Consider the following 12310-nt stretch of genomic DNA (forward strand, 5'->3'; position numbering starts at 1 on the left):
CTTTGCTTAGTGACTCTTAGAAATCTTGTGTCATAGAATCCTAAAGTCAAGGGGATTTTGCTATTTCTAGTCTTGTACATTATAATAGTTTCTGAAGCTTTTGATGTGTCCTGATTTCAACATTTAATCAAGAATGACTGGCAATCATATTCCTTTCTTAGTGACATAAATTCTTTGCATACACCTTAAACTGACCCTGGTCTATAAAATCCATAATCCCTTTATATATATTTAGGAGTCATGGGCCAACCTCTGAAATTTCTAGAAAGAATGAGAATTGACTTGCAATACTTTCATTTTACTATTATTTGACCTAGTTTTGTCCAAGCTGCTATAATGAACTTGAGTCATGCTTTGTTAGCTCTTCAGAACAAGTTTTCTGTATTCTGTGATGCCCACATAACTCCAGCTAATTGGGCTTTATGAAGTGAATGGGTACCATAAGATTGGCAGTTCTGTTCCAGAATGCATCTCCACACATCATGGTGATTCTCTGCATGGAAATAAGCTGGGACTTGCATTTGCCTTCGTGTCACTGCAGTGGTAGGATCTAGGCTTCAACATGCCCATAAGTAAAAAAGGCTGGTTTAGCACAAATGTAAGCTTTTCAGTTGCTATTCAGTAATACCGCCCAGCTCTTTTGTGCACGTCTAAACAACTTTAAAAAAATCAAAGTCTATTCTAACTACCAGAAAGTATGGTCTTCCAGTAGGTGTGTACAGACAGGAGTACAGCATACATACAGCATTATTAAAATTATAGGTGTAAACTTAACCATAATGATCATATAGCCAGTACAAGGTCTTTAAACAGGTATAGCTGGAAGCTTGGCTGGAATCTTTTAGCAGAATCTAGCTTCCTTGTGCAAATAGAAAAAACAATGAAGGCTAAAAGGGAGTAAGAAGTTTGCCAGAGCTATTCCATTATAACACAGAGGAGGAGATACTATTGGTTTATGAAGTATTAAAGTATATCTAAAATATAAAGAAATACAGATACAATTGTGTTTTTACCATTGATGAATGCACGATTCAAGAGTATCAAAATCTGAAAAAAAGCTTACCCATATAGTGATTATCAAAGCCTTTTAGTTAAATGATATTTACACTGTTCATTAATTGGTTTGGTACTTTCAGGACCTACCCCGCCAGTTTGACAATTATGCAGTCAAAGCTTTTCAAACACTAAATAGCCAAAATAAGTAAAGCTTTTCTGCATATCAGATCCTCACCATGTCTTGCTCAGTACTAATAAGTTTGATGGCTTTGTAGGTAATTTTTTATTCTTCAAGACTATTTGTCAGGGGTTTTTGTTTTCTTAGATCACCACTGCTGTTAGTATTATCAGATGAAGTCTAAATTTCTGTAGGTCTAAACTGAAACCGGTGAGCTCTTTGAAGACACCTCTTTCAAGGTTTCACATGATAATATTAAACATTATCAGGTGGGTCAGTTTTCAGTTAGTAATATCAGGGTAATATGGCCCATGGGTTCTTTCATTATTAGGTCTGTAATACCCTACAAGTTTGCAACATTTACCATCTTGCTTAGTAAGTAAGATCTACTGTGGACTTTAAACAAAAATCCTATATGAAGGATGGTGATACAGAGAGTGACCCGATGTACGTATCAAGCCCCCAGAAGGAATCTAGCATTAGGAAAAGGTAGTTTTATATTCAGTTATTCCAGTTTCCTTAGTGACTGCATTTCACATGGACCACTGCTTTCCTGAGCCAGCATCTGTGGCTCTGGCTGTACAAAGTGGCAGCTGCTGTGGATGTTCTCCAGGGCAGTGAGCTGGCAAAGGCAAATTTATGTCACTCATCCTTCCTCTGCCATGCAGGAACGTGGGAGGAGTATTAAAGCAATGTGCGCCATTCTGATACTACTGGAGTGACGAAAGACCGCTTTAGGCCATGCATTGTAATGCTCTGTAAGACTAAGTGAGCCAGGTAGTCTCTACCTGTCAGCAATTGCAGTGTCATTACTTGATTTTTTGGGTGAATCCAGGATATTTAATACAGTTTTTCATTCAGAGTTCCTCAGCTGCACCAAGCATGTCCCTAGTGTTAAATAAATTAGTAGTATTTTAGAAGTATTTTTTTGCATTCATGAAATTCCCATCTGAGCACAAACAAATCCATGTCTCCTTTGCATATTTCCAAGCAATGAAAGAATTTGGATGATTAACAAAGTTTGTTATGTAAAATGTTTGTTATGGTTTTTATGGCCACTGCATCTCTTAAGTGCTGTGCCATACAGGTTCTTCGGTGTCCTGGACACTGAGAATTAGCATCCTGCATGAAGTCAGATGACAGCATTATAGGTAATTCATAGTAAATGTAAGAAATTTTTCACTGTTGTAGTTGATTGATTGCAGCAACAGGGCATTTCACTTGAGACTTCTTCAACACAGCTAATCTTAAATCCAGTTTAATATTAGATACAATTTACCATGTATCTGGCTGACAGCAACATCAGAACATTTCTTTCATCTCATTCCTACACCACTGAAGAAACACACATTGAAGGGCTAAAAAAAGGTCAGTAAATTAAACAAGAGCAAAAATTGGCATTATGTCTTCTCTTTCAAGTTTGCATGGGGAATTTTCCATGCCTGTTTGCTCTGAAAAGGGCTGTAATCCAAATGATACACTACTGATCTGATGATCCAGAATGACTTTCAAGGCTTGGGCAAGAGCTGTGGACTAAATTCAGCTTTTATTTAGGCCTCATTCCAAATACAGAAATACGTAAAGAGACAGTGGATTCTCATGGTCGAACATAGCAGCAGAGGTGTGTCTGAAGTGTTTTAAGGGTGCAAATACAAATTAAAAATCTGTGAGGCAGAAAGAACAAACTAAGGCAGATTAGAGTAGGGGGAAAGCTGGGCATGGTTGGTGTGTGGGTTAGAGCACTGTGATTGATCTCCTAGAGATACAGCAAGCTGTGTGAGAGGCCAGCAGGAAAGCTGCTTATCGTGCACAGCATTCATGACAAGTGAGCAGCTAGAGTCTGACATGATGTAGGAAAAAAAACAAGAAACACAGATACCAATCTGGTCCCCATGAACTGGCTTGTCCTGGGATTTAAAAATAATGATTTTTTTTTTAATCCCCTCAGCGTAGCATTTTTGCTGTGTGTGTGGTGGAGGTATTTGTTCAGTTGCCTCCACCTTACTGGCTCTGTGTGCTCTCTGTCTCTATGCCAGCATCTAGGTGCTTTTATTGTTCCTCACAACAGCTATCTCTTAATTTGTTGCCTCAGCCAGCTGTTCCTGCCTTTACATTGCCTGTGCCTGGCTTGAGTCCTGTCTAAGCCTCCTTCCTTATTATCTTAATGTTGAATCATGTTATGCCAGTGTAATACTTTCTATTAGCTAAATAGTTTTCTTTTCGTTTAATTGGGAAGGCAACCTTGACAACAAGCTTTATTGAATCTTACTGAAAAATAAAAGGTGCTGCAGAGAGTCCAGAGAAGGGCAAGGACCCTGGTGAATGGGCTGGAGCACAAGTCTTATGAGGAGTGGCTGAGGGAGCTGGGGATGTTTAGCCTGGAGAACAGGAGGCTTAGGGAGGACCTTATTCCTCTCTATAACTATATGTAATGAGATTTTAGTAAGGTGGGGGTCAGTCTCTTCTCCATGTTACAAGTGACGGGATGAAAGGAAATGACTTCAAGTTGCACCATGGGAGGTTTACATTAGCTATTAGAAGAAATTTCTTAATGGAAAGGGCTGTCAAACATTGGAATAGACCACTCAGGGAAGTGGTGGAGTGACCATCCCTGGAATTTTTAAAACACATGTGGCTATGTCACTTGAGGACATGGAAGATGACAAAGTGTGCGTATATGTACATATATATCAAGACAATTTATGCATTTTTATTTTTCCTGTACTACAATTTTGCTTCCCTGTGAAGGGAGATAAAAGTCGCTTTTGCAACCTCACTTGCTAGTTTCTTTTAGCAAGTACTTTCACAATTGAGACAGAATACTTCATTATTATGATGGAAATTTTGACACCATTAAAAATACAGTGTAAAATATGCAGAGAGTCTAACTATCTGGTTAGAATTTGTGTGAAATGGAAATGTAAAGGGTAGAATGACACCTGTTTTGACTCATACCACTGAAAAAAATGCATGATTGATGCCAGCAGCCTTACCTTTAATTATTGTATTCTTATAGCTTGCCTTGTGGATTAAAAATAAAAGCAAGACCTTATTTAGCCACTATTTTGGTGACTTACCTGTGCTTTAGGTATTATTAACCCCTGCTTATTCTGTAAATTTCTAAATATAAAGCTTCTCTCCTGAACCTCCCTTTCTAGAATAGAATATGCCATTTTATGTCTCTAGGGTCAAAAGGAAGCCAGCTTGTATAAGAAAGGTTTGAGCTGTCTTCTGTCTGCAATGCTATCTGTAATTCACACTAAAAATTGAGATATTAAGAGACAAGAGGCAATTCTATCAGCTTGTATGCTTGTAAATATGTGCTTAGTCTCCATTCAGCTTCAATTTAAACAAGCTATCTTAAACTCCAGCGAAATTCAAGAGGGGATGAATTCTTCAGTAGACAGGCACAAAGCTTTGCTAAAAGCTGAACAAGTACTAGCCCTTGCAGCCTCCCATACATCCTAAATTATGTTCTAGTTTCATCAAAAAAGAAGCACACAACAATCCTGTATAAAGAGTAGCTTTGTTAAGACTGAGCTTCAGGCAGGGTTTCGCATAAAATGTTAATGCTGACTATTCATGAATATAACAATCTCAGCTCATTAAAGACTGAGACAGTATTTTACAACTCTATATATGAATTTCCTGATGTGTTAATATATCTTACGAATGTAAAAATGTTTCTTAAATTTTGCGTCTTTCTGAAGTAGACGATCTTTGAGATTCCTTTCAACCTAAACCGTTCCATGATTCTATGAGTTTCACATTCACAAGCCTCAGTTCTCCTGGGGCAGTGTAACTACTCTGCTAGAGGGACAATACAGCAGAAAACAGTCCAGCTTTCTGCATTGCGGGCGTGGTAACTTCCTAAACTGTGTACTGATGAGATCAGGTGTTCTGGAGGCTTCTCATACTAGCCAGGAAGGACAAATTGGTCAGGTTGTGAGATTCAGGAGCAGTCTTTTTTGCAATAACCATGAGAATGTGGAGTTCAGGAACCTTCAAAGAGGGAACAAAGCCCAAAAGATAGGACCACAGTCCTGGTGTTCAGACTTTTTCATGTTCAGGTGTCTGCTTGGAAGAATCCCATAGTACACAGTCGTAGATATTAGAGGTTCCAGAAGAACTGGTTGATTTTCAAGCATCTTTCTCCTTCAAATTAAAAAATGGTCTCCTTCCAAATGCAGGAAATCAAACAAACAAGACAGGAGGTCCACATAATTGAACCAGTAGCTCTGGACAAAACTCAGAATTGAAAAGGAAGCATACAAGAGATGGAATCAGGGCCAAGTGGCCCAGGAGGAGTACAACTACCCTGTCTGAAAGTGGAGTTACAGGATTGAATCTGCCATGACATGGAAGGCAACAAGGGCTTCTACATATAAGAGAAGCAAAAGGAAAACTAGAAAAATGTGAGCCTGCTGTTGAAAGGATTAGGAGACCTTGCAAGGCAAGGAAATGGCATAGAAATAGTTGAGGCCTTTTTCACCCATCTTGATAGGTAAGACTGACCTTCAGGAATCTCAAGCCCCTGAGTTTTGGGAGAAAGTCTGGAGCCATGAGGAACAGCTGAACAAAACAAAAGACTCTTCCACTGTGAAGGTGGTCAAACAGCAGAACACATTGCACAGATGGGTTGCAGAGCCTTCATCATGCAAGATACTCAAATTCTGACTGAACAAAGTTCTGTATTACCTGCTCTACCTGACTCTGCTTAAGCAGGCAGCACCAGACTAGATCATCTCAAGAAGTCCCTTTCAACATAAATAATTATGTGATTATGTGTACATAAACCAGTACCTTTTTATGGAAAAGATGAAAGGAGGCAGAGTTCTTCTAAATTTTTAGTTCTCTTTTTCCTGAAATTTTGTTAGGCACTTCTATGTATAAACTTAGGAACAAATAAAAGTGGCCTTTTCCACTGTAAGTACAACATACACACAAACACAAGGAACCATAATGGCACATAACTTACTCGTATTGAAAACCTGGACTGTATTACTTGTGGAAATGTTTTAAACAATATCAATATTAGTGACCATTCATTCCAATATTTTTAATATAAAATAACAATATGTTCTGTTTTGAACAGAACAGTATGTTTAATAACAGTATGTTCTGTGTTTGACTCTAGCTTCTACTGTGGCTGACCCAGTGAGGGAAGTGGTTAAGCTTTTAGGGTAAATCATAAGTTCATGGTCTTTGGGATGAGGGCTTAGAAGTTACTTCTTTGAACTTCTGCATATCAGTAATGTTTTGGCATCTCACAGATGTAAAGTCCTGGACACTGCTCTGTGCCTCTCTTTGTCTCTTCTCTCCTGTGTGGCTGCAGCAGCAGTGACGCAAAGCATTAAGTACACAGATATGTGAATTATCTGTGAGTGCTTCATAGCTCATAGGTTCAGATGTGTGTATCTACTGTATATAGATGTGTTTTATTCATTCAGGCAATAGTTTGACATCAGGTGAATCCCATAAAACATGTTTCTTGAGCAAAAGCAGTACACAAGATAGAAATTGATGTAACTTTTTCCTGAACAATAAGTCATTGAGATTTACATGAATAAATCATAATGCAGAAATATTGAACAAGGCCAAATGACTAGATAGATGTGCTTTTTATGCTTTAGAATATACTAAAGTAATGGGTATCATATTAAATTATAAACCTTCAGTAAGAAGTCAATTGGCAAAGAGAAATTAAAAAGTACCAAAAAAATCTCAAAACCTACACATGTAAACCAGTTGAAGCAATATATTAAAACATATTTTAAAGCTTAAAACATGAAAATCATATAAAGAAGCTTTAGAATAACATATTATTATAGCTGACTATGTTTTAACAATCTAATATAACTTTAAAATGCACATGGTTTGACTCCTTTTGATGATTACATTTACTTTTTCTTTTGTAGAAAATGATGAGGTCATCTGTGTTTCATATGTTCATACTAAGCATGGTTGCTGTCGATGTGATTGTTGCTGCTAGCAACTACTATAAAGGAGAAAATTTCAAGAGACAATATGATGAATTTTACCTTGCTGAGGTGAGTATGGTAAAATGACTATCTGGGTAATTTTCAAGATAAGCTAAAGTAAAAAATGTGATTGTCAAGAATATTTTAGTGTGTAATTTTTTATTCCCTCAAACATTCCAAGAATACTTTGCTCACTTTTTCAACTTCCGCTGTCTGACAGTGGCTGACAGCCCTATCTTACAACCTTTTGAAAGGTATTTTCCTCAAACAAAATGTTAGTGGTAGTGAGCTGAGGCTTAAGGGTAACATCTGCAGGCAGTGCATGGCTGCTGAGTTGCTATCTTTTTCTAGCAGGAGTGTAACATTCAGAAGAATTTAACTTCAAAAAGATCACAAAACATTGTATTTAAAAATATAATATAGAACTTCTTCCTAAATAATCTTTACTTATATAAAGATTATATACTTAGCTGCCAGAAGGTCCCTTAGCATAACCAAAATATTGTTACAAATAGTCTGGCTTCAGCAATCACAAGAGCGCACCACCAAAATACCCATTTATGCAGTCATGAATTTTGCAAAGGAGGAGTCTGTTAAGTGCTCCTGAATCAGTTAAGTTTAGCTACAAGTGACATTCTGACAGGGAACCGGCTTGAGTCATTAGCTGATCAAGGTTCTCACTGTAGAGCATGAACTAGAGATCCTAGAACCTTGCCTGGACTGGGCACATTTCTCCTTCATGCTTACTGCACTTTCCCTGAATTCAATAGTAACACAGTCCTTTGGAGCCAGAGGGGTCCCTCTTAGACTAGAGTGAATGATAGCAGAATATTCTTGCTTGTTTCTCTGGTTTTGGTTGTAGTGTAGTTTTCTATGTCTAAATATTTTTGATATTCAGACTCACATGCCCAGCTTTAAGCCCTTTAGTCCATAACAGTACAATGGATCTTTTGAATTTCTTTATGAATCTCCTTTTTTAAGGAAGATTGACTTGATACATATTTTTTTATCTTAGTTTTAGAATTTGTATTTGATCTCTTAAAATTTTATGAAGCTGAGAGTTCACCAGTTCTAGGACAGAAATGAGAGCAAAAAAGCCTGTTAGAAACAGCACCAGAGTCCAAACCTTTAAAAAAGTGCAAATTATAAAGACAGCAGTGCTGCACCATTCTTCATTGTCTCTCGTGATGCTGGGGATTGCTGGATTTTGTATGAATATTGAGTCAGTGTTGGCATGGACTTGGCACAATTACAAGAAAAATTGTGAAGTGTATTGTCTTTATTTTATCTCAAGTTCTAAGACTATTTGAAAAACAACATGAACATGAAAATTATTATCTTGAAAATCAGACATTGGAATAAAACCAGCAAATGCTGGGTTGTCATAAAACACTCCACAGATCATAGAGTAGAACTGTGGGAAACTCATTATCATCTCCATCATAGTTTAACCCCAGCCAGCAGCTCAGCCCTATGCATCCTCTTGTTCACTCTGCCTCAGTGGAATGGGGCAGAGAATGGTCATAGTAAAAGTGAGACAACTCATGGGTTGAGATAAAAAACAGTTTAATAGGTAAAGCAAAAGTCATACACACAAGCAAAGCAAAGCAAGAGATTCATTCACCACTTCCCATAGGCAGCAAAACCATCTCCAGGAAAGCCAGACTCCATCAGCCATAACAGTAACTTGGGAAGACAAACAGCATCACTTTAAATATGCCCCTCTTTCCTTCTGCTTCCTCCAGCCTTATATGCTGGGCACAATGCCCTGTGGTATAGGATATCCCTCTGTTCAGTTGGGATCATCTGTCCTGTCTGTGTCCCCTCCTCCCAGCTCCTTGTGCATTCCCAGCCTGATCACTGGTGGGGTGAGAGGCAGAAAAAGCCTTGACTTCATGCTAGTACTGCTCAGCAACAGCTGAAACATCCCTGTGTTACCAACACGGTGTTGGGCACAAATCCAAAATAGCACCATGCAAACTATGATGGGGAAAATTAACTCTGACACAGGCAAATCCCATACAACGTCCTTGGCTGGAAACAAATAATTAAGTCAACATTAAAGCCTGAGGCCATGAACTCTTCACAGCAGGCATTTTTGCTTTGTGCCCAGGATACAGCAAGTAGAGCCTGGATTCTTAACAAAATAACATTAATTCTATTTATATTCAAAATAGGGAACATTGCATGTCCTATTTCTATTTTGGCTCTGCATATATAGTATAATTATGCTTTTATTAATCAGTGCTAGAAACAATCTCTTCAACATTTATTTCAAGTATAAAGTTTTCAGGTTTTTTTTTCCAGTAGAAATACTTGCCAGGCTTTATTCAAGGTGAGTCTATAATGTAGACTGTCTGTGTCTGTCCTATAAGCAACATCCAGTTTTCTCTAACAATACATTTTTCTCTTTCTGCGTATCTTAGATAATTGATTTCTTAGTGGAAAGCTTGTCAGAAAAATCATTTGTTTGCCTTTTTACATTTCCAAGTATATGAGGTAAAGTATTCTGAGATAAAGGTGGGATTTTTTTATTTGTAAAGCATTTCTTATGTCCATTTATTGGATTTCCTGGTTTTATTTTTCATTTTTTAATTCTGTGATGCTTTTACTAGAGGCACTATAAAATCAAACTAACAAAACCCTAGTATGTTATGGAAGGAGGAACAGAGTATCAGAAGAGCAGAAGAATAAAAAATCCTGAGAGAGGAAAAATCAATAGGCTGGTGTCATTTCCTATTTGGTTGTTGTGAAACTTGCGCTTTGTAGCACAAAGGGAGTACAAAGGAAATATTTTTAAGAGCCTTGAGGAAGCTGAATACTCAGGCAATGCAGATTATTCCTGAGTGCTTTCTTGGTGAAGACTAGTTGGAGCAGGATGCACTGCTGTTGCTCTGCCTTTTCCATTAGAGTAGGCTACAGAAAACTTTCCCATCAGTGGGAACTGACTTGAGCAGCCAACAGCAGTGAGGATTCACTTTGCTAAAAGAAATGGCCAGATAGACTACAGCAAGCATATCTGGCTTTCTGATACATTTTCCAGAAGTTATCTTGGAAGCTGCTGCCTTTAGGAGAAGACATGTCCAATAAAATATCTCACTTGGTCTATCCTGTGTATCACAGGTTGTAGTGGCCTAGAATTGCAGAAATACATCCACCTAAATTCAGTAGGCAAATCTAAATTAATTTATTGAGATGCCCCATACCGATAAAAGAAACCTGTATTCATTGTTGGAAAGGAAAGACAAACTCATGAAGGCAGAGGCTAAACAAGAAGATAAAAAGAATTAATCTATACCCAAACCCATTGTTTGGATAATTTTGTGTTCCCAGTAGTAAATAAGAGTTCTGACAGGCATTTCAACTTTTATGCATCAGTCCTGTGGATTAAGCAAAAGCAGAATTTTTACAGGATGACTCAAAACCCCAGTGCAGTATCCTGGAAAGAGTAGAGTTTCAAACACACTTTGGTAATTTTTAATGAGGATGCTGACTTTAGGTGCTCAATACCTAGACAGAAGAGTGATGGATGTTGGTTTTTATATGGGTCTTCCATTATAACATGTAAACATACTAGCTGTCTAATTTGAGTTGCATACAATTTCTACAAATACTGTCTGAATACCAGAGTTCAAAACCAGATGCTCCTTTATAGTTTCTCCTAGATTCCTTTTGTAACCTGTCCCCTTGCACTGCTGCCTTTGCCCTGTCGTGGATGAAGGAAGGATTGAATGCTGTGTCAGATCTGGTAGTGAGGGAAATGTTAGAGGTCTGTGCCCTTAATCCCATTGATCCTCCTTGGAAGAATTCTTATCTTTCCTGGCAGCTTGATGACCTTTCAAGTAAGACGCAGTAAATGAGTCTGTCACGGTTGGATGCTGACTGATAGTGAGCTCTGCCTCTGCCAAAAAAAGGTGTTGAGTGGTGACTAGCAAAAGGTAATGTTGATGAAGCTTCCAGGTGACCAAAAAGGAAATGGCCCATTCCTGTTAGCTCCTCTTTGGCTTCCCCAAAGCAGAATTGGCAACATAATGGAGGGTGACTGCTTGGTAACTGCTTATGTGTTACACCTGTGTTTTCTGCTCTGGCTTCTGAGTTTGCTTTTGCCTTCTCTCTACAGCAATGAAAGGAATTATTCCAGCTTAAAAAAAAAAACCACAAAACTATAAAATTGTCTTGCATTTCACACTTAACAAAAAGTTCTAGTCAGATATTCTGAATCTTCTCCTGTAATTAATTATAAGGAAGGAAAAAAATACAAGCTCTGTCAGCAGGAAGACAGGTGTATAAATGTAATCAGATGTTATGCAAACCATTTGATACATTTTTAAGTGCCAGTGGTTTGAATTCATTTGACAAGTATGTGAAATGCAAATGATCCTGCCCACACATTTTTAGAATAAATTAAAATACACTTAACATCATATTTGTTAGTCTTGTTCTAATAGGAAGCCTATGTGCTCTGAAGTTTGTACGTGTGTATTTAAATGGCATTGTTATTCCACCTGCTCTGAGTTGAATCCCAGCTGCTTTCTAACCACTGTTTCATTATGCCTAATTCAATGGCCTTCTTCTTTTCGGACTCAGTTAGTTGTTGTGTCATTAAAAGTGAACTTTACTTTTAAGTTTTTTTTGCTAAAACATTTTTCTTGTGTCTTAGAGATTTTTATGTAAAGGAGTAGTCTCTTCAAACCTGGCTCATTGCTCTTCTAGAGCTCTTTGAGATCCCAGAACACAGGCGGTAAAACTGGCAAGATCCATTTGAGGATAAAGGCATAAATGTGTCCCTACACTGTCTGGCATAAACTTCAGTGTTTAATTTCCATCTCCACTCCTGCTGGTGACAGTTCTGTACACATAAAATACATAAAATTTTATTTAGCTATCTCACAACCTTCCTCTTTCATGTTGATAAATATATTTTTGATGGACTGCAGAGTTTAAATTTTTAAGGCAGCATCCTTAAAAATTTAAAATCCAGAGATTTTCATTGTCAGGGTCAGGATTAAAATCTTAGTCTATAACTTTTTTATCCCCTGCCAAATTCAGTAGACCTCATGCCCCACAGTCAATTAGTCTCTCATCTTAACAGATTTATAATGCTTGTCTTCAAAGGAGATTTAAGCTATATTTTCTTTATTTCTACTGCACTTTG

General features: G+C 37.7%; 1 protein-coding gene across 5 annotated transcripts in view; it reads left to right on the top strand.

Annotated features, from left to right (window-relative positions):
• The window catches only part of NALCN (sodium leak channel, non-selective), a 228007-nt gene that overhangs the window by 110406 nt on the left and 105291 nt on the right, over window positions 1-12310 (top strand). For all 5 annotated transcript variants that reach the window (XM_030943111.1, XM_030943136.1, XM_030943144.1 and 2 more), the window contains exon 11: window positions 7093-7224. In XM_030943111.1, coding sequence (XP_030798971.1) covers window positions 7093-7224 — 132 coding nt within the window. The remainder of the gene's footprint in view (window positions 1-7092; window positions 7225-12310) is intronic.

The sequence above is a fragment of the Camarhynchus parvulus genome, chromosome 1, assembly GCF_901933205.1.
Source record: "Camarhynchus parvulus chromosome 1, STF_HiC, whole genome shotgun sequence".
NCBI classification, from domain to species: Eukaryota; Metazoa; Chordata; class Aves; order Passeriformes; family Thraupidae; genus Camarhynchus; species Camarhynchus parvulus.